This window comes from Bufo bufo, chromosome 1 (assembly GCF_905171765.1).
Source record: "Bufo bufo chromosome 1, aBufBuf1.1, whole genome shotgun sequence".
NCBI classification, from domain to species: domain Eukaryota; kingdom Metazoa; phylum Chordata; class Amphibia; order Anura; family Bufonidae; genus Bufo; species Bufo bufo.
The window spans coordinates 253,167,163-253,191,603 of NC_053389.1; the positions used below are offsets into that span (position 1 = coordinate 253,167,163).

The 24,441-nt window shown below is 42.6% G+C and overlaps 2 protein-coding genes across 5 annotated transcripts in view; both read left to right on the top strand.

Annotated features, from left to right (window-relative positions):
- Positions 1–24,441, top strand: part of LOC121005778 (E3 ubiquitin/ISG15 ligase TRIM25-like) — a 965,623-nt gene that overhangs the window by 698,293 nt on the left and 242,889 nt on the right. The window lies entirely within an intron of this gene.
- BRAF (B-Raf proto-oncogene, serine/threonine kinase) overlaps positions 1–24,441 on the top strand; it is an 85,657-nt gene that overhangs the window by 53,222 nt on the left and 7,994 nt on the right. For 2 of the 3 annotated variants that reach the window (XM_040438491.1, XM_040438498.1), the window contains exons 9-19: positions 559–598; positions 2,976–3,095; positions 4,575–4,714; positions 4,798–4,915; positions 13,072–13,156; positions 17,190–17,366; positions 17,442–17,488; positions 17,711–17,829; positions 19,673–19,804; positions 20,955–21,089; positions 23,764–23,917. In XM_040438491.1, the coding sequence (XP_040294425.1) occupies positions 559–598; positions 2,976–3,095; positions 4,575–4,714; positions 4,798–4,915; positions 13,072–13,156; positions 17,190–17,366; positions 17,442–17,488; positions 17,711–17,829; positions 19,673–19,804; positions 20,955–21,089; positions 23,764–23,917 (1,267 nt within the window). The remainder of the gene's footprint in view (positions 1–558; positions 599–2,975; positions 3,096–4,574; positions 4,715–4,797; positions 4,916–13,071; positions 13,157–17,189; positions 17,367–17,441; positions 17,489–17,710; positions 17,830–19,672; positions 19,805–20,954; positions 21,090–23,763; positions 23,918–24,441) is intronic. The other variant, XM_040438504.1, reaches the window with a different exon arrangement.

Consider the following 24,441-nt stretch of genomic DNA (forward strand, 5'->3'; position numbering starts at 1 on the left):
GAGGGTCCTCAACAGAACAGGGTCTGGTGGCTGTTTTAGAGGGACTTCTCTCATTGGTATCCAGCTCATGATAGGAGATGTGGTTTTGCAACAGCTGAAGAACTACTGGTTGAAGATGGGTGGTGTAATAGATTTAAATGGAGTCCCAGTATTAGAGCCCCTGTGGTTAACTGCTCACTAGGGTTCTGGCAGTATGAAAAATGGTTTATCCAGCAACTTATGTTCAAGGGGTTCTTCATTGTGAACAGTCACTACGTCTTGATTCTTTGAGAATAAGTACATTAATATTGAATAGGATTGATCCTGCCGACAGGTGCTCTTTAAGCCTTACACAGTGCTCATATAAATCAGTGGCTGCTGCTTTGAGAAATGGGCACTGATGGCGACTTTCCCCAGCCAAATTAGATGTTTGTTGGGCGTCTAGGGAGCTGGACCCTCTGTGCTCAGCTAACCACTGCACCTCTGTTTCTGGATTTGCCCCTCAGTCTTATGAAATGCTCAAGAACCTTTTCTAGAACCACATGGAATCCATCTGCCTTTCTTTCACATATCTTATAGGATTTAATCCGCGACCAGGGCCTTCAGCGCAGTGAGGGAGGTAAGTGACCACTTACATCTTCTCGCTGGTAAAAATGTTAGAGGACCTGTCTGCTCTTCTGATATTTCTGTCTGAAAATTTTTCTAAACGCTGAATTCCTCTGGTAATCCTCCTTGAAATCTATGAGTAGTATGACAAGTGGGTGTTACCATTACCCTTTTTTTCTTTTTTTAATAGGGTTTATCTCTATACACTGTTAGACACCAATAATAAATACCTCACAAAGTGAGTGTGAGTGCTAGGCCTAGACGCCAAGTATGAACACCAAAAAGAGAAAAAGGCTAGCACAACTGGCAATAAATATAAACTTTATTATAATATTAGAGAAGAAAATCTCTGACATTTTAATAAAGTTTATATTTATTGCCAGTTGTGCTAGCCTTTTTCTCTTTTTGGTGCTCTATACACTGTTGTGGCATAAGGCAGGCGCCATTGACAAGGACCGGTTGTCACTTTATTCATATATTTCCAGGAGAGAGAACCAAGGGACGGCACAACACAAAGTTGTGAGAGAAGATGTTTCAGAATTACCTAATGAGGAATCAAAGTATTTCCCTAAACCAGATATGTCAGGAGAGAGGACCGTTTCCTCTTTAATTGTAACTAAATCTGTACAACCCATGTGAATTCACCTCCTCATGCATATTCTTCATTAGCTGTTAAATGAATTGTCTTTGTCTGCGTCCTCATGGTCTGATACACATCAGAGGATTTATCATGTAACATTTAATTAGTCTAGGTTCCCAGACTTCCTGCCAGTCACAACCAACATATACCTGCCATTCTGGTCATATTATTTACTATTTAATCCCTTTTAAAGAAATTCCTACATTTCTTTTCTTTTTTTTTTTTTTTTTTTTTTTTTTTTTTTTTATGTTCATTTTTGTTTTATACCCAGTTCCTTAGTTCAGAAGTAGACATTTTTACACCTTATTTCCCCCACAAAATAGACTAGGTGAGCCATCAGGGTATTCTTTTAGCTGTTTCTTCTGTTGCTAGAAAGGCAGGGTGACAGTTGGTGTGGCCACTGTGACACCTCCCTCAGAGGCAGTTTACCAGGGACTGTTACGGTTTTCCCAGACACACAAGGCCGATCTGTCTAGCTAAAGGTCTTGTTGCACAACTAACATTAAGAAATAATTTGACGTTATTAGCAGTGTTGCTAGGCAACAGTGATGCTCCTTGTCTGTCAGGAAGGCATCTTCTTTCCGCCAGGTCAAGGACGGTCTTAAAACTTGTTCAATATGAAATGTGTTTTAGAGTCTTTTATGAAGGAGGCGGATGTGTGGTAGGCTTTCAGAGTCTGGGAAAGCTGGGAGCTGTATGGTGGCCATATCTGTTGTAGCTTGCCCTATCCAAAATCAAATGAAACCAGCAATTGATTGTAAAATTTAAAGGGTGTGTAATATTTGGCGACCAATTTGTCATCATTGCGCCTTAAAGAATAAAATGACCCAACTTTGCAATTGACCTAGATAAAAAATCTCCTAGTGTTTGGCATATACAACTATGTAGACCTAGGTGTCTCCATGGTAACAGACTACAACAAACTATGTGTAGTCTGATCCCATAGTCATGTTTTACTTCCATGTGTACTCTCGACTTTCAGCTTTTCATATGTATGATGGCAAGATCTAGTACGACTGCAGGTCAGTCTGTAGTCCTGGAGACTGATATGGTATCTGTCAGCAGATTTCTCTCCCTCTCTCTCTCTGCGCTCTGCACTTTGACAGGGCCAGGCAGTTTAGATGTTTTCACTGCCTGGCACTGTAAACAAAAAATGTGCAGAAGACGCGGAAGTTGCAGCGAGAGCTGATCGTCTAGGTGTAACGGCAACGCCCTTGTTGCTCCTAGAGGCTCATTTGCATATATTAAAACTTCATTTTTCTCAGCTATGCAGGCACATATGAACATGGGACCAACACAGATGCCTTCAGCTGCCAAGCACACATGTAATAGGTCAGCCAGTGTCATAGGTACAAATCTGCTGACAGATGCCCTTTAAAGGTCTGCATAGAAGTTGTATATACAAAACTGTATTTGCAAAAGTAATAAATTTTTTATTTTTTATGGATTGGACTATTAAAATAAATGCGGACTTGCCCTTAAATTCCGCAAAATGCAGTCTTTTCTAACCCTTTGCTTATACATAACAAAGTAATTGACCCCAATTAAAAACTGTGAATATTAATGTCTGTTTATTGGGAATATTTTGCTAATTATGTCTTAATTCTGCCCTCCCACTCAAACTTCTTCTCCCCCTCCCCCCCCCCTCCCTTTCCACTACTACATTTTAATCCCCTTTTCTACTCTAACCCCCCTCTCCCTATTCTCCATTTTTTGTTTTGCCTTCTTTACGCCTGTGTTTCTCCCGCAGCCCCCCAGGTCCAGCCGGCCCGCTGCCTTCGGAAATACCACTCTCGGAACCCCAGCCCACTCCTCCATTCTCTCCCCAGTGAAATAGTCTTTGATTTTGAGTCTGACCCGGTTTGCAGAGGTAGTTGGGCTGTGTTTTTTTTTTTTTTTAAATAGTATATTTATTTTTTTACTTACCCCCTAAAATTGTTTCCAGTCACCCCCTGATCTAGTGCTGTTTATTCCTCTGCCTCCACATCTTGCACATGTGTGCAGCACACAGGAGATGCTGGATCTTACTTTTCACTGTGTGCACAATCTGTAGTTTTGTGTTTTTAGCCTTTTCTTGTATCCTATACACAGTGTATTATTAGACACACTCCCGCTGTATTCACCTGCATGAGTAATCTGACATTACCACGTTCACCTTTCATTTTACTAGAATGCATTTTCACTTTTTTATTCTGTCACTAACTTTCCGAGTTACTTGTTACCACTGTCGGTATTTCCATTGTGCATACTGGTATGTCCCGTGATGATTTGAATGTTGGACTGTAATGTAGGCTGCATGCCCAGGGGAGCATTACAATCCATAGCCCTTAGGTGCACCTCTATGGACATTTTGGGTTATCCTAAGATGTAGACATCTTATCAGTGGTCCCCAAGCTTCAGTAGGACAATGACCCCAATGTGGAACTCTAAACTGTTTTCTGTACAGATAGCGGGTTTATTCCACAGTCCGGAGTGGGCCCTTGTGGCCAGGTGACGTGTCATCCGTATAGACAGTACACGAATTCTAAACTAGAAATCGAGGACCACCAAGAAATGTATTTGTACTACACCCCACCACAAAGTATAGCTCCTATTATCAGCTGTGCTTACCTGCGCAGCGAATGGTACCCATGCATTGCAAACTGGCTATAGTTACCAGACCTCAGTCCAAGGTGTCCCCGAGATCCCACTAATGAATCCTGTGGTTCTGCAGAACTTTGCCAACCCCTTGTCCTATTGACTAGAGGGATGGCTATTTTACATAGTTCACACCTAGCGCTTGCCCCAGGTAGCATGACCTTCCCATAAAGAGCAGTCTGCCAGCCATGACAGATTCTTGTCTTTTAGTTGCAAAACGTATTTGTCACGAAAAGTTATGCAGCTCTAGAATACACCCTCTGCTTGCTTTTATTGAATTGTACCAGTCTTCATTTGTCTACTGGCTGCAAAACTCACCATGATCACATACTGCTAACACAGCTAGATTGCTCATCACATGATCGGGATGGTCTCTGTTCTCTGACAGCAAGCAAACAAATTGTATGTTATGAAGTTGTTGAACTTTTCGTTGCATCATTTAAAGATACTGCCCAGTCCTACCACAAGGTGGCAGCAACACCTGATGTTAAGCCAGTCTTGCCCTTCCTTGCTGCCAGTTTTATCTAGTAGCTGATCACTGGGGGTCTTCCGCTTAGGATCAATTACTGTCTGCTAGTGACTATCACACATGCAGGTTTAGTAGAACCCCCCCCCCCCTACTCCCTCCTAGTTGTTAATTCATCCTATTTTATATCTTCCTTATCAATTCTTTTTTTATTCTGATTCTTATATTTTTATTCTATGATGACAGGCACAACCCCAGGCTTATCTGCTACCCCTCCAGCTTCCTTGCCCGGATCCCTCACAAATGTTAAGGCTCTCCAAAAATCCCCCGGTCAACAGAGAGAGCGCAAGTCATCTTCTTCCTCCACAGAAGACAGGAGTCGGATGGTGAGTCTGCGTGCAAATGAAAAAAGAAGTGGCCATGTTGTGGTAACCAGTGGGGCTGCTGGACTGATTGGAATCTCTTGTAGAAAACACTTGGACGCAGAGACTCCAGTGACGACTGGGAAATCCCAGATGGGCAGATCACAGTCGGACAACGGATAGGATCTGGTTCCTTTGGGACTGTGTATAAGGGAAAGTGGCATGGTATGTACATGAGGTTTAACAGGTTTACATCTGCACTGGTAGGAATATTTCTGATCCCATTGACTTCTAAATTGGTCCAGTCGATCAGTTTTTATTTTTCAGGGCATGAATAGCGTTATTATTGGATGTCTGTTCTATTTTTTCCTCCATTGTTAAAGGGGTATTCCTGTTGTTGATCATTGGGGGTGCTCTCCTCTAGAACTCCCAACGGTTCTGAGACTGTAGGGCTGTAGTGCTGCCATCCCGTCAGTTAATTTTCGGCACAGCGAAGCTGTGGCCACCTTCTGTGCAGGGAGCTACAGTATGTCACAAGACGCCAAGAGAAGTGAAAAGTAACAGAAGCTGAAGAAAAAGAGCAATGAAAGATGAAAACACGTCGAGAGATGGGGAAATGAAAAGAGAAAAAACATCTAAAATAATTACAATGTGAGGGGAAGGATTCGGGCCAGGCATAGAAATAGTCAGGTCCATAAATATTGGGACATGGACACAATTCTAACATTTTTGGCTCTATACACCACCACAATGGATTTGAAATGAAACGAGCAAGATGTGTTTTAACTGCAGACTGTCAGCTTTTAATTTGGAGGTATTTACATCCAAATCAGGTGAACGGTGTAGGAATTACAACAGTTTGCATATGTGCCTCCCACTTGTTAAGGGACCAAAAGTAATGGGACAATTGGCTTCTCTGCTGTTCCATGGCCAGGTGTGTGTTATTCCCTCATTATCCCAATTACAATGAGCAGATAAAAGGTCCAGAGTTCATTTCAAGTGTGCTATTTGCATTTGGAATCTGTTGCTCTCAACTCTCAAGATGAGATCCAAAGAGCTGTCACCATCAGTAAAGCAAGCCATCATTAGCCTGAAAAAAACACAACAAACCCATCAGAGAAATGGCGAAAACATTAGGCGTGGCCAAAACAACTGTTTGGAACATTCTTAAAAAGAAGGAACGCATCGGTGAGCTCAGCAACACCAAAAGAGCCTGAACACCATGGAAAACCAACTGTGGTGGATGACCGAAGAATTCTTTCCCTGGTGAAGAAATCACTCTTCACAACATTTGGCTAGATCAAGAACACTCTCCAGGAGGTAGGTGTATGTGTGTCAGTCAACAATCAAGAGAAGACTTCACCAGAGTGAATACAGAGGGTTCACCACAAGATGTAAACCATTGGTGAGCCTCAAAAACAGGAAGGCCAGATTAGAGTTTGCCAAACGACATTTAAAAAAGCCTTCACAGTTCTGGAACAACATCCTATGGACAGATGAGACCAAGATCAACCTGTACGAGAGTGATGGGAAGAGAAGAGTATGGAAAAGGAAAGGAACTGCTCATGATCCTAAGCATACCACCTCATCAGTGAAGCATGGTGGTGGTAGTGTCATGGCGTGGGCATGTATGGCTGCCAATGGAACTGGTTCTCTTGTATTTATGGATTGTGTGACTGCTGACAAAAGCAGCAGGATGAATTCTGAAGTCTTTCGGGCAATATTATCTGCTCATATTCAGCCAAATGCTTCAGAACTCATTGGACAGCGCTTCACAGTACAGATGGACAATGACCCAAAGCATACTGCAAAAGCAACCAAAGAGTTTTTTAAGGGAAAGAAGTGGAATGTTATGCAATGGCCAAGTCAATCACCTGACCTGAATCCGATTTGAGCATGTATTTCACTTGCTAAAGACAAAACTGAAGGGAAAATGCCCCAAGAACAAGCAGGAACTGAAGACAGTTGCAGTAGAGGCCTGGCAGAGGATCACCAGGGATGAAACCCAGCGTCTGGTAATGTCTATGCGTTCCAGACTTCAGGCTGTAATTGACTGCAAAGGATTTGGAACCAAGTATTAAAAAGTGAAAGTTTGATTTATGGTTATGTCCCATTACTTTTGGTCCCTTAACAAGTGGGAGGCACATATGCAAACTGTAATTCCTACACCGTTCACCTGATTTGGATGTAAATACCCTCAAATTAAAGCTGACAGTCTGCAGTTAAAGCACATCTTGTTCATTTCAAATCCATTGTGGTGGGGTATAGAGGCAAAAATGTTAGAATTGTGTCGCTGTCCCAATATTTATGGACCTGACTGTAGAAATCACAGGGTCAACAGGAAGTAATCGGCTAATGTAACCAAGAAGCAGGTAAGGGCCCACTCTTGAAAGAGGTCCAGAAGAGCCAGGTGTGCATGACTGCATTTGAGTTGTCACGATGCTCAGCAATGATTGTCTCCATTCCATGCAAGAGATCATCTCACTGAGCCACTGTTCAGTTGAAGGGGAGTCACTCGACTGACAAGATCTTGTAATGATCAATCTGTCAAAAAGTGATGGAGTAGGCCCTTTTTAATCAGAGAGAGGTCCAGGTATAAGCAAGAGCAAAGCCTTCTGGGGGGAGGGGTCACCTATTTGTAGATATTAAATCTGGCCTCCCAGCAAGGATGGATGAGAGAACGAGACCGCCACATGCTGGTGAGGTCAGTACAATTACTCACAGTAAGTGTCAGGGACTGTAGGATATATTCTGTGTAGTATCTGAGGGCAACAATACTGCCAAGAAAGGATTAAGGATTGAAAATCATCTTCTGAGCATGGCAAGCATTAGGCATTTTGTATGTCAGACTGGCAAAACATTTTATCTGGTCTTTGAGAAGCTGATGCTCCCTCCCAAGTCTGAGTGAATGCAGACTTGTTTGCAGATACCCCTAGCAGGCCACCATACAGCAAAGACGTAGCAGGGGAAGGAAGGAAGTGTTATTTGCAGCAAAAGGAATTCAAAGGCAAAGAACGTGGAAAAATCTGTGAAGCAGAGCTGTGTAGACCCCAAGCAAAGCTTAGAAAGAAGGGACGTGGGAGGAATCGGTCATCACCACCTGCCGGATCCTTGGATTATCAGAGGGTTTTCATACCAGGAAAGATTCCTATTGTATAGGGAAATGCTAGGTTGTTAATTAACTAAAGGGCTCATTGGGGCAGACGTATGGAAAATTCTCCATTTAGGTCTAGATTTGTCCCGCTATGGGATGAGGTGGTGCATCAGAAAAGGGAAAATCTGACACAGGTGGTCTATCATCTGGCAAGACCCAAGGTATGGAAGTGGGAACTATTAAGATGAGGCTCTCCAAGCCCACCTATTGTTTGCTGGAGCCTCTTTGGAACTAGTCGATGATTTTGTGCAATAGGGCTGCCTGGTGATAACTGTCAAATTTGTCAAATTCTGTGAGCCTGGAGCTCAAGTTCTTCTTTTTAAAGAAAAAAAAGACTGTGGTATATTAATCGGAATTGTCTGGAATACTGTTCATACATTCAGCCCACCAGAGTTGTGACCGATTTTTATATGCTTTGAGATCCTGTAAGATACGGTGCAAGAGGGACAAGAACTTCAAGGTGCTAAGATCAGAAGGCATGTGTGCTCTGAAATATTTTATGGGCTTCAGCTGCCACTTGAATAGGAATGTACCCAGCAAATGATGCGCCATGGAAGAGGGAAGAGTATTATTTCCCAAAACATTTAGATTCTCTAATAAGAACTAGAAAGACAACTGAAGGATTAGTTAAATACAATAAAAGGTCATCAATATACAAAGCTAAGTCCCCCTGGACCCTACGTACCTAATATGAAAATACATGAAGCATTAAAAAAAAATTTGCGTAACAGAGAAAAGTGAGAAACAAAAGATCTATGAGAAAACTTCATTACTTTTTATGATGTGCATTGTACTAATTTTGGGCTCAATAATTTTTTCACTTGGTCTTCTTTAAAAGTATTGAGCCTTTTTGTCTCAAAGGGTTATCTATTTTTCTAGCTGTGTGCATCCTACTTTCTCTTTGTGCAGGTCCTCTAATAACCTTTTATCTCTAATTTACTAAGAGATCATAAACACTTATTTAAGCCACATTCTTTTCAGTAAGATAAGAACTCAGCTATAATTAGTGTTTATAATGTCAGACAGCAGAGATAAGGAGCCCGCCACCTCCTGGTCTGACAGAGCAGAGAGAAAATTCAGATCCTGCTAGTAGAGCATCTTAGCTGTGTCCAGAGAAAAGGGCTCCATATTTTTAATAAAGACCAATTGGAAGAATGATATTTTTTATTTTTAGCTCATAATGACTACAATGCACTAATAACCCCCCCCCCCCCCCCAAAGGTTTAAGCAGCCTTTAAATAACCATAATAAGTGATTATCAAGAGGAAGAAGGCAATTCTTGCCCTGCACCACTGCCACAATGTAGACTTCAGGTAAACATTGAAGAGCACTTGCACGAGCACAGTGGACCCTTCAAACTGCTAATCAGCAAGGGGGCCGAGGGTTTGACCTCTACTCATCTGGTATTGATGGCCTATCCTGAAGACAGGTGATTAATATTGGGAAACTGGCGTACTTGGTCTCGTCATAGAGGCACACCTGGATGGGCCACTCATCAGAACGTCTGCAAATCACAGAGCAAAACTGACCACGGCACATAGAATAATAACACAAAATCTCAAAAAGTGGTGCAAACTGAATAACATTCCACACTTGGTAAGGTGTCTGTGAAGAGAGGTTGGAAGATAACACAATCCAGCTGTAGGATATGAACTGTTCCTACTTATCTCTTGGCTCATTGTGGGAAGGTACCCTATAAACTAAATGTGGGTGTGAAACAGCCGAGCCTGCAGCAAGGTATACAGCACTAGGTACAAATACAGAGTTGCTGCAAAGCAGAGACATAATTAACAAACCCGTAGTTTGGAGCTAGCATAAACTCCAGTAACATCAGGGAAGCAGGTGACACTACCTCTTAAACTTAGAATTGCAGAATCTTTACAAGAGTAAAGGTGTCAAAGTCAAGATTCGGAAAGTCAGACTACCCCTTAAGGTTCTGCCAGTATCGAGAAGTGATCGCGTTACTGCTGCCTGGCCAGAGGAGGACTTGCAGTGCCCCTTTCTCCACGATTAGGTAGGAAAAGCCACTCTGGGATGGCAACAATGGGCTGATCGAAGACCGATGTAAACGCTGTTATATCCACTGGTGATAACCTCTGCAGACCTGCAACATAAAGGGGTAACCTCAATAATTTGGTATGTTCAGTCCTTGATGCTCAAAGACTGGACAATGGGCTCAGCATTTGACTATCTGGCGAGGTCTTTAAATTTCTGCTCTGTCAAAATGAACAGTCCTTGTTGCAAGCCTGGTGCATGATCTCCTTCACGTGAAAGAAATGAATACAGCATGTCATATCGCGTCAGCGCACCTTAAAGTCCACACATGCAGCACATAAATTGTCCGCTACAGTGCCTCACTGTGCTCCAATACACTTAACGGCACAAAAGCAGAAAAATCTAATCTTGTGGTAGAAGTGTGAGTCAACAGTAAGTACTCAGTCCATCCGGTACATAAAGTGTCTTCCTACTTTTATTGTGATTTGCATATACAACAGCTCACACAGCTTAATCATGCGTTTTGGAGTTTCCTTATCGTATCCTGTGCAACGTAATCATGCTTGTTGGCTCGCACTTCCACAAGTGATATTGGATAACATTGTCCTGCATTTGTGCTGTGAAGTGTATGGCAATCCATATCCAACTGTCTGGCTGGATCAGGGGTTCCGAGCCCCAAGGTGCAACGTGCTTTATCCCTTTTTACTTCAGGAGGTATGCACAAAAGGGTGTTGAAAATACACTGTAGATTAGGAGCAAGGTCTAGAGGGCCTTTCGCGCTAGGGAGCCCCCGAACACAGATGATGTATTGATTTCTGTGTTTGGCATTATGAGCCATGTCAAAGAGCAGTGGAATCTGCTGGTTATGATGCTCTGAGTTGTTGGTGGAGATGAAGCTCTAAGGCTAAATGCACAAAATCGGGATTGTGTGTGGATTTTCTGTGCCAATTTGCATGCAGAAAATCCGCACCATAGTTCATGTACATTGTATTCTATGAGAATTTTTAAAATTTCCATGCACACAATGCAGATTTTTTTTCCGCACGGATTTGGACCTATGATGCGGACTTTAAAATCTGCAGCATGTCGGTTTATTAAATTTTTCCTGTCCGGATTTTCTCCATTCATTTCAATGGGGACAGGAAAATCCGCATGCAAATCCACACCAATTAATGCGGATTTACCGCACGGATTTTAGTGCGGTTTGTCTGAACATGTGCATTTTACTCTTAGAGAACTTGTCTGTGCAGCACCATGTCCAGGCCATGCACCCACGGTGGGGTTTTAAAATAGCATTTTTGTATGGTGTGGATTTTTTTTTTTTCCCATACTGCCCTACAGAGATAACTACAGTAATTAGAGGGGACACGTACTGTCATCTGTGTAAAAAAAAAAAAAAAAAAAATGGCAATAATAAAACCAGGTGCTAAAACGTACTAAATGAGCAATAGTCCCAAAAAAATAAATGCTGATTGTCAGTTTTTTGTTTTTTTTTGGGCCTCTTTGACCCAAAAAATAAACACACCGGGGCTGAAGCGGTGTAAAGGAACCCTTAGAGGCATCTCTTTTTTTTTTTTTTCCATTTGGGGAAAATTGCTGAAGCCATGCTACATGTTTACCCCTGTGTAGGAGAGCTTGTTACAGATTCTGTTAGATTAGGTGTTGACAATAGTCTGATGGACTCCATCATAAGTAAATGCAAACCACAACATCTGAACAGAGCTTTGCCTAAATTGAGTTCACTACTCGGCAAAACTGCTGCCATTCGTTTGGTTTTGCTTCATATTAATTGGGTGGTGTCCACAATGATGATATTTGTAGTGTGTGAAAACCACACTGGCATTTCCCACAATTTTGCTGCTGTAGAATCTTTGGAACGTTTTTACATAGCTGTCTGTGCTGCTTCTCTCTCTGCTGTCCCCTCCTCGGTTCTCTCGGTGACTGCAGCAGGGGAAATATATTGTACACTGCAAATCAAAGTGTGAATGGGGCAGGAAACATTGGAATAATCATAGAGGGCAAATCACGCAAGCTGTAGAATAAGAAGCTAATAGATGTAATAATAGGCTGGGTATCAGTGTACAGAGAGATCAGCTTGAGAATGAAGCTGTGCAGGTACGTGAGAGCGAGTGAAGATGACAGCATCCTGGGCACACAGATCCGTCATGTATTATGGTATGTTCACATAGAGATGTTTACACTAGGATTTTGGCATGTGTTCCACATCAAAATCTGTCAAATCCACAACCCATTGTTTGAAAAGAGATTCTGCGTTGCCATTTGTGTGGAAAACAAGGCATCCTAGCCCTGTTGCGGCCTGAAACTGGGTAACCACAAACATATGTAAAATCATTCTTTTTACTTGTTTCCAGAGCTGTTCATAAAATTTAAAGGGAATCTGTCACCTTCCCCAAGTGCTGAACAGTCCGGATCACAAATTTTTATGTTGATGCTCCACCTCACTCCCATTCCCCTGCTGTGCCACACATAGCGCTGCTGGAATTCATTGAGATAATTCTCCTTGAGTCCTCTATTATACGCACACGGCTCCAAAGTCTTGTCAATGTATTCTAGCATCGGGTTGTGGTAAAACTGGGGGCAGGGAGAGGATCAGCATAGAGGGTAGTAATCAAGGTTCAATGCAGTACTATTTATGTAATACTGCACTTAAAGGGGTTGTCGCATCTCACTAGGAGTATGTTCTGCCATGCTTTTTGTGTAGCTCCCTTTCACTACAATGAAAACGTGAGCTGGGACAGCTCCTCTGATAGTGCTTGGGGTAGGTGACAGATCTTGTGATCAACTGATTGTATCTACATGAATTCCGAAAACATGACAAACTTTTATTATATATATCCGAATAAAAAAGGGAAGTCCTCTCAAATCTGGAACACTAATAATTACGAAATATAGGACCCAAAAAGAAAAACTAAAGAAACCAATTTGATAAAAGGGTGTAAGGTAGGCAAGGCTCATAGAAAGGGGAGGGGTGGAAGAAAGATGCTTTCCCTAATATTTAGTAATTGTCTTTTGGATTTGGGATGACTTCCCTTCTTTTTTTTTTTTGTTTTTTTTTATTCTGGTGACAGATTCCCTTTAAATATTGCGCAACCTGGTGCTTCCTATGCAGTGTACAGTAGGATACCCTATAATACCCAACACACCCACAATTCCTCGCTGTCTAGCTGCTTCCACCTTGTTATAACCATTTCCATTGTTTCCTTTTTTATAGGTGATGTAGCTGTAAAAATGTTGAATGTAACTGCACCGACACCTCAGCAACTACAGGCCTTTAAAAATGAAGTCGGAGTGCTCAGGTTAATATGTCCGGCCTGTAAATCTTATTATGTACTTCACATTATCGAACAGGGTTGTGCGGACCCAGGAGCCATCACTTGGTCCGATGTCAGCAACAGACACTTTATAGCTTTGTTCATGGAAGCTAATGTAGACGTGGAGCTGTCCAAAACCTGCAAAAACGTTGTTCTAGCGGCCAAGTACAGAACTTGGTCTATCCTTTTGCGAATGGACATCCATGTGCTTTCTGCATCCGTATGTCCATTCCACAAAGGATAGAACATGTCCCATTCTTGGCCAAAAAACGCAGACCACGGAGCCATTGAAGTCAATGGATCTGCAAAACAAATGAATGCAACACGGATGGTCATTTTGTATTTTGTGCACCGCAAAATACGTACGGTTGTGTGCATGAGGCCTTAAAGGGAACCTGTCACTGGGATTTTGTGTATAGAGCTGAGGACATGGGCTGCTAGATGGCCGCTAGCACATCCACAATACCCAGTCCCATAGCTCTGTGTGCTTTTATGGTGTAAAAAAACTGATTTGATACATATGCAAATTAACCTGAGATGAGTCCTGGCCCTGACTCATCTCACGTACAGGACAGGAATTTGTATATGGATCAAATAGTGTTTTTTTTTTTTTTACACAATAAAAGCACACAGAGCTATGGGGACTCGGTATTGCGGATGTGCTAGCGGCCATCTAGCAACCCATGTCCTCAGCTCTATACACAAAATCCCGGTGACAGGTTCCCTTTAAAATAACAATTCTATTGCCTTTCTTCTGTTAGTCCACCTGGAAATGTATGGGGGAAAAAGTAATTTTCAGGAGGGACAGCACAATGCAAGATTTTGACAAGATTCTCCAGCTTTGTTTTTTAATATGGAATACAAGTATTTACTGAGACGGCAGGAGTGCTGTCATTTCCTCCTCTCAAGGTCTCTGCTTGCTGTCAGTAAATGGAGAAATGACTATTTACAGCTAGAGACTGAAACCTCATTCTGCTGATGTATAGCTTCAACCACAGTATCATTCAGAGATTTCCAATCACATTTTCAGGACAGATTTTATAGGCATCTGTTTGTTTTCACTGAATGGAAAGAAGCACTTGGAGATGATGACTTGTCCTTACAAGACGTAATGCAGGTTCAGATCACCCAAGCATATGCATGTCTATTCTGGCCAAGCTAAATAGGCCTCTCTTACTGTCAACCCCCCGCATTACGGTTAGCAACTCACGATTCCAGATTAAAGAGGTGTTTTCCCTTGATCCGCTTCCCCCAGCACACAGGTAAACCACCCTATTATCCTCTATACTTTAGGATGCCGCCATAAGCATTTTCCCTAATTTCGGTAATGTAGCCACATTTTGGCTCCAATATTACAGCGATATTACCTGGATCTCCCATGGTTCTGCCAAGAGATCTAGAGATTGCAGCCCTAATATTTGAATGCTAACATGGCTGCATTATGGCCTAACCTGCATAATGCATCTCTGAGGACACCTAGGTAGGTAACCGTAGTTAAGTGGGTTGTCCCTCCCTAAAAATATATATGAATTTACCTGATTAGATCAGGAAAACTAAACAATTTTATAGTTGTAATCATTTAAAAGAAATGCTCCTGTGTTTAGATAATGCTGTTGCGGACTTTTTCTGCCCCCCCTCTGTGTCCAGTGCTGGTGGTCACACATGCTCAGTCGCGTCATGCACAAGATACATAGTGGCTGGGTAATTCCTGCTATGGTGCAGGTTATCACACGGCAAGGGGCTTCTTCTCACCAGCACTGGACACGTTAGGTTCTAAGGGGGAGCTACAATAAGTGAGTGAGTGACGGCAATGGCTCCAGGCAGTAGCATTTTTAACATGTTAACCCCTTGGCAACATCCGCCTTACATGTCCGGTGGCAGTCGGGGTATTAAACGTGGCTTCTGCTCAGGAGCTGAGCTGGCGAATTAGCTGGCAGGTGACTGGTGTCTTGTACTGCAGTTACCTCCACTAGTGTCCATGATTATAAAGAAATGCAATCGTGGACATTTAACCTCTCAGATGCCGTGGTCATTTCCAACCAAAGCACCCAAGTGGTCGTATACCAGGAGTGGGCTACTCCAGGTGACCAAACGGCCTTCCTTTAGGGTGGCTGGAACCATTCGGTTGTTGACACGTGCACAATTCACTTAAGCTGATGCCAGCAGAAGATAGCAGACCGCGCAGGCGCACTTTACCGTACTGCTGGCATTTGTTCAGTTAATGTGGCCACTGTTAGGCTACTTTCACACTCGCGTTTGGTGCGGATCCGTCTTGTATCTGCACAGACGGATCCGCACCAATAATGCAAACGCTTGTATCTGTTCATAACAGATCCGTTTGCATTATTCTTTCCAAAAAAAGTAAGTCAAAACTGATCCGTTTTGACTTACATTGAAAGTCAATGGGGGACTGATCCGTTTTCAATTGCACCATATTGTCAGTGAAAACGGATCCGTCCCCATTGACTTACATTGTGAGTCCGGACCGATCTGTTTGGCTCTGCATCGTCAGGCGGACACAAAAACGCTGCAAGCTGCGTTTTAGTGACTGTCTAAAAAACGCAACGGAGACCAAACACAGCCAAATTGATGCATTCTGAACGGATCCTTATCCATTCAGAATGCATTGGGGCTGAACTGATCCGTTTTGGGCAGCTTGTGAGAGCCCTGAAACGTATCTCATAAGCGGACCCAGAAACGCCAGTGTAAAGTAGCCTTAGCAGAAGATAATAGACTGTGTGGGCACACACAACAGAATTGTGCGCCTGCACAAGATTTGGAGCGAGCGGCAGCATGATGACGTCACCGCAACTAGAAGGTGGAGAGAAGGGGAGGACCCTGCTTCAGCTTTATTACATAGAGCTCCTTGGGCGCTCTTCAACCTAATTGGCTTATTTATAAAAACATGTTTTTGGGGGATCGTGAACATTGTTCTGGACATATAGGTATATTTGAAAAAAGCTATTGGAGCAACAGTGCTGTTACAGTTAGAAACAGTCTAGGGTGGTGACAGATTCCCTTTAATATTTTTTCCATCTTCCCAATACATTGTATGGAATATTAAACGGAAACTACAAGCCCTGATATGTAGACAGTACATGTGATCCTCCTGCAGTAAGGAATAGTCTCAATACTTGCCCAGCTGATCCCTCTTCGCTTCTCCCAACAGGGCTCTGTTTATCCAGTTGCAGCAGTTATGACATGATGACAAAATGTGACCATGGCAGCCAATCCCAGGCTTCTTTGGTTCACTGCTGAGGCCAGAGACTGGTGCAGTGGTCACATGTTGTCGATGTGATGTCACCACTGCAGCCAGGAAAACAGAGTCCTGCTGGGACAACCAGATTAGCCTTGTGGGAGCTGTTAAGTAACAATATATTCTTTATTGCAAGTGGATCACATGTGTTCGGTTTACTCCTGAAACTGGACAACAACTTGAAGTGGTTAAAGGTATAGGCCACTATGTATTCCCAGCTTCTAAGAACAGCACATACATGCACCTAGTAATATTATTATGTAATATTCCTAACTCGTGTTTTATTAGCAGGTCCTCTTAACTCCTTGCTGGGGCTTCAGTCCCACAATAGCTGCTGATGGTGGGGGTCGTGTGACCAGTCCCAACCATCAGCGGCCTCCATTCACTTACATTGGCGGACTGCTCATGCGCTCGTTTCCCTGTCCATTCACAATGTAAGTAAATGAATACCATTGATGGGTTTGACTAGTCACATGACCCTCCATCCGTCATTTTGGGACTGCAGCACCAGTAAGCAGGTAATGGGCCCTGCTAATAAACATGAAATAAGCATCATAGACCATTGGACATATGATGATGGTTTAATTAAACGCACGTTACCTACTGCATGTATGTGCTGTTCCCATTACATGTGCAGCTAGTAATTTATGGTGGCCAACCCTTTTAATATGTTGTTGTGGGACAAGCCCTTTGACTAGTACTGTTAGCCGATTTATTATGTGCAATGGTTTGTACTGATTCTTTGACTCTCTTGCTTTCTAGGAAAACTCGGCATGTAAACATCCTGCTTTTCATGGGATATTCTACCAAACCCCAGTTGGCAATAGTTACCCAGTGGTGCGAGGGCTCCAGCCTCTATCACCACCTTCACATCATCGAGACCAAATTTGAGATGATTAAACTGATTGATATTGCACGGCAGACAGCACAAGGCATGGAGTAAGTGGCTCTGCCAAGATGTCTCCTGTCTCCTCTGTTGGATCTTGTAGTAATTAAGTCCTTCTCTCTTCTCAGCTACTTGCACGCCAAGTCGATCATCCACCGAGATCTGAAAAGCAATAGTATCCTTTCCCCAACATGCCAGGACTTTAAGAGCTCTCGTAGAGTCCTCAGACATATCAGCAGGTTAAATTGGTTTAGTAGCCACAACTCGTACAACTGTCTGTCCTTTAGGAGAGTATTAGCCTCCCCCTTCCAACAAGTGGGGCTATAATTTGACCAGTCATCACTTCGTCTTTATCCTGTTTGGTTTGTATCTCTCCTTAACCCTATACTCTCTCTAGATATTTTTCTTCATGAAGACCTCACAGTAAAGATCGGTGACTTTGGCCTAGCCACAGTGAAGTCTCGGTGGAGCGGCTCTCACCAGTTTGAGCAGTTATCAGGCTCCATTCTGTGGATGGTGAGAATCTTCTCATGTGTAGTAATATTGTCAAAGGTTAGAAAAAGGGTATTTTGTCCCCCAAAGACTGTGCCGCTCTTGTTCATAGGCTGAGTCTAGTATTGCAGGTCATCCACATGTAAGTGAATGCAATACCAAACCCAGACCATGGCCAAAATTGATGCTCTGTCTGGGGAGAAGGAACACATTCCCTTTTTATTATAACAGCGCTCATTTTCAGAAACAGAAACTGCTAATTAATGCTGCTTAACTCTTTAAAGGCAATGCATATGCTTTGAAATACCAGTAGATTTTTTTACAAAAAAAAAAAAATCTACAACTAATATGTACACCTGGGCATCTCCATGGTAACAGACAACAAACAAATTCTGTGTAGTCAGATCTTGCAGTCAAAGTCCATCCTGTCACCTACTTCTGGCTAACCTACCAAACGTACGTTAGCATAAAGTAGGATAATAATGGAAGAAATCATGAGACTGCAGAATTTGTTTGCTGTCTCCTGGCACTTCTGCTGATCAGCTGTTTGAAGAGATTGCAGTGCTGCCTTCTCTTCACTGTGCGATGTAGACCGCGAGCAGGTGTAATTACAGTTCCTCCATCCTCATTCAGTTCAATGGGAAGGAGCAGTTGTTACGTTCTGTCTGCTTCCCATTGAAGTGAACGGGGACAGTGGAGCTGCAATTGCACCCGCAATATGTCAACAATATAGGAACATAGTCTTTAACCGTTTCGCTACTGGAGCGATGGGTAAACATGGCGCCTCCTCACACATTTCAGTAGGCATCATGCGCGGCAGGTCTCTGCTGTTTCAAACAGCAGAGACCTGCGGCTAATTACCGCGACCAACAATAATGCCGATCACGGTAATTTAAAGCCTTTTAGATGGCATGATCAAGTGAGATCACTGCATCTAAATGCGCAAAAACCCGGACACTCGAGCTTCCGGGGGTGTTACCGGCATCCTCTGTGGCCATCCTCGCTGAAGAGGCTGAGAACATTCAAACTGCAATTCTTATTTTAGCCAGGTGGCAGGCCAACATAAGAAATAAGCAATAGACAGTAATAGTTAGTTAGTTTTAAAAATACACGACTGTTCAAAATAAAATAAAAATTGATTTTGCAGGCTCAAATACGAGCTTCAAAATCATTACAAAAAAAACTAAGTTAAATATATAAAAAATATTAAAGTTTAAATCGCCCCCCCTTTCCTTATAATAAAAAAATAGATACCTAAATAACAAAAAATATAAACATCATGGATATCACTGCGATATGTAATTTTTCTAATACGACGAATGGCGTAACAGGAAAGTGTCAAAATGGCCAAGCTGCCATTTTTTCATTGCTTTTCTTAACCCAAAAAAAGTGATCAAAAGTTATGCGAGTCAGAATATGGTGATGTAAAGTTTAAATTTATTTTTATACTATCTAGACCTAAAAAACCTATACATATGGGGTATCGTTTTAATCGTATTGATAGAGAATGAAGGGAATGGGTCAGTTTTGCCTCAAATGGAACGCCGTAGGAACAAAACCCATAAAACGGAGGAATTGCATTTTTCCAATTCCACCCCATTTGGAATTTTTTTACCGCTTCCCACTACATTGTATGCCATAATTAATGGTGGCATTAGAAAGTACAACTTGTCCTGCAAAAAATAAGCCCTCATACATCTATGTAAACGGTAATATAAAAAAGTTATGGCTCAAGGAAGATGTGGAAGAACAATGAAAACGAAAAAAACCTCTGGTATCCTAAGGGTTAAGCACTATGATCAGCACTGCTATGTAAAGTCTGAAGTCTGCATGCTTCTGCTATTACTAACATCTTTTCTTTCTATAGGCCCCTGAGGTGATCAGAATGCAGGACAAGAATCCCTACAGCTTTCAGTCAGATGTCTACGCTTTTGGAATAGTTTTATATGAATTAATGACGGGGCAGCTACCTTATCAGAATATAAATAACCGAGATCAGGTAGGAGTTTACTCTGAGTACTTATCAGGGAAGATTACCTTTGGGATTTAAAACAGACCATGTGACTTTGTAGTAAAATCATTATTCTGTTGCGAGGAAAATGATTGGTAATGCGAAACCTGTAACTCGCAGAGACCCACTGCTAACATCACGCAACACATGCATTCACCACTAGAGGGAGCTAGCTCCCTGCAATGGGACTTGATTAGCTCCAAATGAACACAGTAAGGGTCCATTCACACGTCCGTGTGTGTTTTGTGGATCCGCAAAACACAGACATCGCTGGCACTTAATAGAAAATGCCTATTGTCCGCAATTGCGGACAAGAATAGGACATGTTCTATTTTTTTCGGGATCGGAATTCCAGATCCGGGCAGCACATCGTGCTGCCCCATAGAAATGAATAGGTCCGCAAAATGCGGAACGAAATTGCGGACGTGTGAATGGACCCTAAGGGCTCATGCACACGAACGTGTGCCAACCGTGCTTGTATTGCGGCCCGCAAACAGAGGGTCCGCAATATACGGGCACTGGCCTTCTTTACACCCCATCATTTACTTGAATGCGTACGCAATCCGAAAAGGTGCAGAACAGGGGCACGGAAGCACTACAGAGTGCTTCCGTGGGGTTTCTCTCCGCGCCTCCACACCACAAAAAATACCTGTAGAACATGTTCTACTTTTTGGCGATGCAGTCAGATCAGACCCATTTAAGTTGAATGGGTCTGGATCTGCAGCCGCAGGGCTGTTGCACAGGCAACATATTGTGGTCCTCAATGCATGTAAAGGCCAGGCAACGGCTGTGTGCATGAGCCCTAAATTATTATGTAGCGAGCTCCCTCTAGTGCAGGGATGTCAAACACGTAGCCCTTCAGCTATTGCAAAACTACAATTCCAGCATGCCCTGATAGCTGTAGACTGTCTGGACATGATGGAAGTTGTAGTTTTGCAACAGTTGGAGGGCTACGAGTTTGACATCCCTGCTCTACTGGAACGAGAAATGATTTTATCATTTAACTTGAGCCCCTCTAAATGCACTTTTTTTTAATATAAAGTGGACCTTTTTATTTGTATTGAAATAAGTGAAGATCAGGGAAAAAAATGGCCTTTTTAAAGGAAAAAAAAAATTATTTTGCCATTTTTTTTTTCAGATTATATTCATGGTTGGGAGAGGATATTTATCTCCAGACCTCAGCAAAGTTCGGAGTAATTGTCCAAAAGCAATGAAGAGGCTTATGGCGGACTGTCTAAAGAAGAAGAGAGACGAGCGTCCCTTATTTCCACAGGTAACTGCCGGTTGAGCAGGAAGGTTTTTCTGGTCTGCGTCCTGTTTATAGGATTGATAATCTGAAAGTATTAATGATAACAAAGGTGAGATGAATTAAAGGGACTTATTCTCCATAGGCTGTGCAGTTGAATCAGTCATCTCAAGTTTGCAGAATTCTTTTAATAATAATGGGGGAAATTTATCATAACTAGTCCTGGCAAAAGTGGAGCAGTTTCCCATAACTGGTTGCTAATGTCATTTTCTATATTCTGCACTGACCTGTGGATGGAAGATGTTTTACATATTACTTACTCGTCCCTCGCTCTGCCCTATAACCTGTGGATGGAAGATGTTTTACATAGTACTTACTCGTACCTCGCTCTGCCCTATAACCTGTGGATGGAAGATGTTTTACATAGTACTTACTCCCCCCTCGCTCTGCCCTATAACCTGTGGATGGAAGATGTTTTACATAGTACTTACTCGTCCCTCGCTCTGCCCTATAACCTGTGGATGGAAGATGTTTTACATAGTACTTACTCGTACCTCGCTCTGCCCTATAACCTGTGGATGGAAGATGTTTTACATAGTACTTACTCGTACCTCGCTCTGCCCTATAACCTGTGGATGGAAGATGTTTTACATAGTACTTACTCGTACCTCGCTCTGCCCTATAACCTGTGGATGGAAAATGTTTTACATAGTACTTACTCGTACCTCGCTCTGCCCTATAACCTGTGGATGGAAGATGTTTTACATAGTACTTACTCCCCCCTCGCTCTGCCCTATAACCTGTGGATGGAAGATGTTTTACATAGTACTTACTCGTCCCTCGCTCTGCCCTATAACCTGTGGATGGAAGATGTTTTACATAGTACTTACTCGTCCCTCGCTCTGCCCTATAACCTGTGGATGGAAGATGTTTTACATATTACTTACTCGTACCTCGCTCTGCCCTATAACCTGTGGATGGAAGATGTTTTACATAGTACTTACTCCCCCCTCGCTCTGCCCTATAACCTGTGGATGGAAGATGTTTTACATAGTACTTACTCCCCCCCTCGCTCTGCCCTATAACCTGTGGATGGAAGATGTTTTACATAGTACTTACTCGTACCTCGCTCTGCCCTATAACCTGTGGATGGAAGATGTTTTACATAGTACTTACTCGTACCTCGCTCTGCCCTATAACCTGTGGATGGAAGATGTTTTACATAGTACTTACTCGTACCTCGCTCTGCCCTATAACCTGTGGATGGAAGATGTTTTACATAGTACTTACTCCCCCCTCGCTCTGCCCTATAACCTGTGGATGGAAGATGTTTTACATAGTACTTACTCGTACCTCGCTCTGCCCTATAACCTGTGGATGGAAGATGTTTTGACACAGGTTACTGGCTTTTCTGCCCGGGTCCTGACCAGATGTGGCTGCTTCTTTTCCCGTTAAGCTGCAATCACTACTATGCAGATGATCTGGAAAGGAAGCAGGCCTATCCGGTCGGGGCCCAAGCGTAAGACACCGCATTCTGTGTCGGCGCAGCAGAGACTGCAGCATCAGCAGACAGAGGGAGGGGTAAGTACTATGTAAGAGAGCTTCCTTCCACAGGTTAGGACTGAATAGCAATTAGGTTAAATCAGCGACCTCCACATCACATTCTAAGGATGTTTTCACACATCACATATTCAACATATCTGCTCAACCCTGAACAATCTGTTGCAGAAAGCGAAGGCTAACACTTGGGTTTGTGCTGTAGATTCACATGAGTATTAACCCCATTCATGGGATCTGCGTGAGGGTACTTTCACAGTTGCGGCAGAGTGATCCGGCAAGCAGTTCTGTCCCTGGAACTGCCTTCCGGATCCGTCAAAACATATGCCAACTGATGGCATTTGTAAGACTGATCAGGATCCTGATCTTACAAATGCATTAAAATGCTGGATCCATCTTTCCGGTGTCATCCGGAAAAACGGATCCTATATTTATTTTTAAAAAAAATATATAAAATTCGGTCGGACGGATCCGACATTCCGGTATTTTGAATGCTTGATCCAGCACTAATGCATTCCTATGTAAAAAAATAAAATAAAAATGCCGGATTCGGCATTCCGGCAAGTGTTCCGGATTTTCGGCCGGAGAGAAAACCATAGCATGCTGCGGTTTTATCTTTTTTATGATCAGTCAAAAAAGACTGAACTGAAGACATCCTGAACGGATTGCTCTCCATTCAGAATGAATTAGGATAAAACTGATCAGTTATTTTTCGGTATTGAGCCCCTAGGAAGGAACTCTATGCCGGAAAAGAAAAACGCTAGTGTGAAAGTACCCTTGTACTTGCAGATTTTAAATTTTTTATTTTTTTTTTCCACTGCCACATAGATTTTATTTTATTTTTTTCCTCTTATACATCTGAATGGGGTGTTACCTATCCCATTTATTTGCACTGGAAGCAGAATGTTAGGAGATTTGAAGAGAATTTAGGTGGAATCCACAACTACATTCTCGTGAAATCCTGAACGGGGCCTAAATATCTCACGTCTGTTGCGCCATGGCAATTGGTTGTAGTTGTCTTAGCTATGATTCCCCTAGGCACAGCTTTCCTTTGCACCCTTCGATGGAAGTATGCCCACCACTGGTCTACACAAAATGTAAGCAAGCCTTTTCTGAATAATTACCCTGTTATTGTCTTCCTTAGATTCTTGCCTCCATTGAACTCCTGGCCCGGTCATTGCCAAAAATTCACCGCAGTGCATCTGAGCCGTCGTTAAACAGAGCTGGCTTCCAGACAGAGGACTTCAGTCTGTACGCATGTGCTTCTCCAAAAACACCCATTCAGGCCGGTGGATATGGTGGGTTCACGATACACTGACCATACAAGCCTCAAAGTTCCTCAAGGAAAAGAAAAAATATATCATTACTTGCACCCCCTGCTGGCAGGAATTTGTAAATGTCTGTGTGCCTGTTTGGTGTATTGTTTTGTATGGATAATGTATATTGTATAAATAGAATGTTGTAAGAATATATGTTCTGTAAGATTGCGGTCTTCAGTATTAATGAATATTTTTTCTGTTCTTTTGGGCTTAGATGTGACATAAATAAAATAAAAAAATACTAATTTGGCCAGGGTCACTGCAATTCCACTACTAATTACAACAATTAGAGTTCAAATCATCATCCACTCTTAGGGGGGGTGATTATAGAGTTTGTTCTTTCTTACTGCTTTTTTCCCCAAATCGGCGCGATACCGGTCTACAGGTTGTGTCTGGTATCGCGGCTCAGATCCATAGTACTAAATAGGACAAAGCTGTAGAGCAACACACGCCATGGATAGGTGTGGCAATTAATTTTTTCCTTTTAATGAAAACTGCCATGT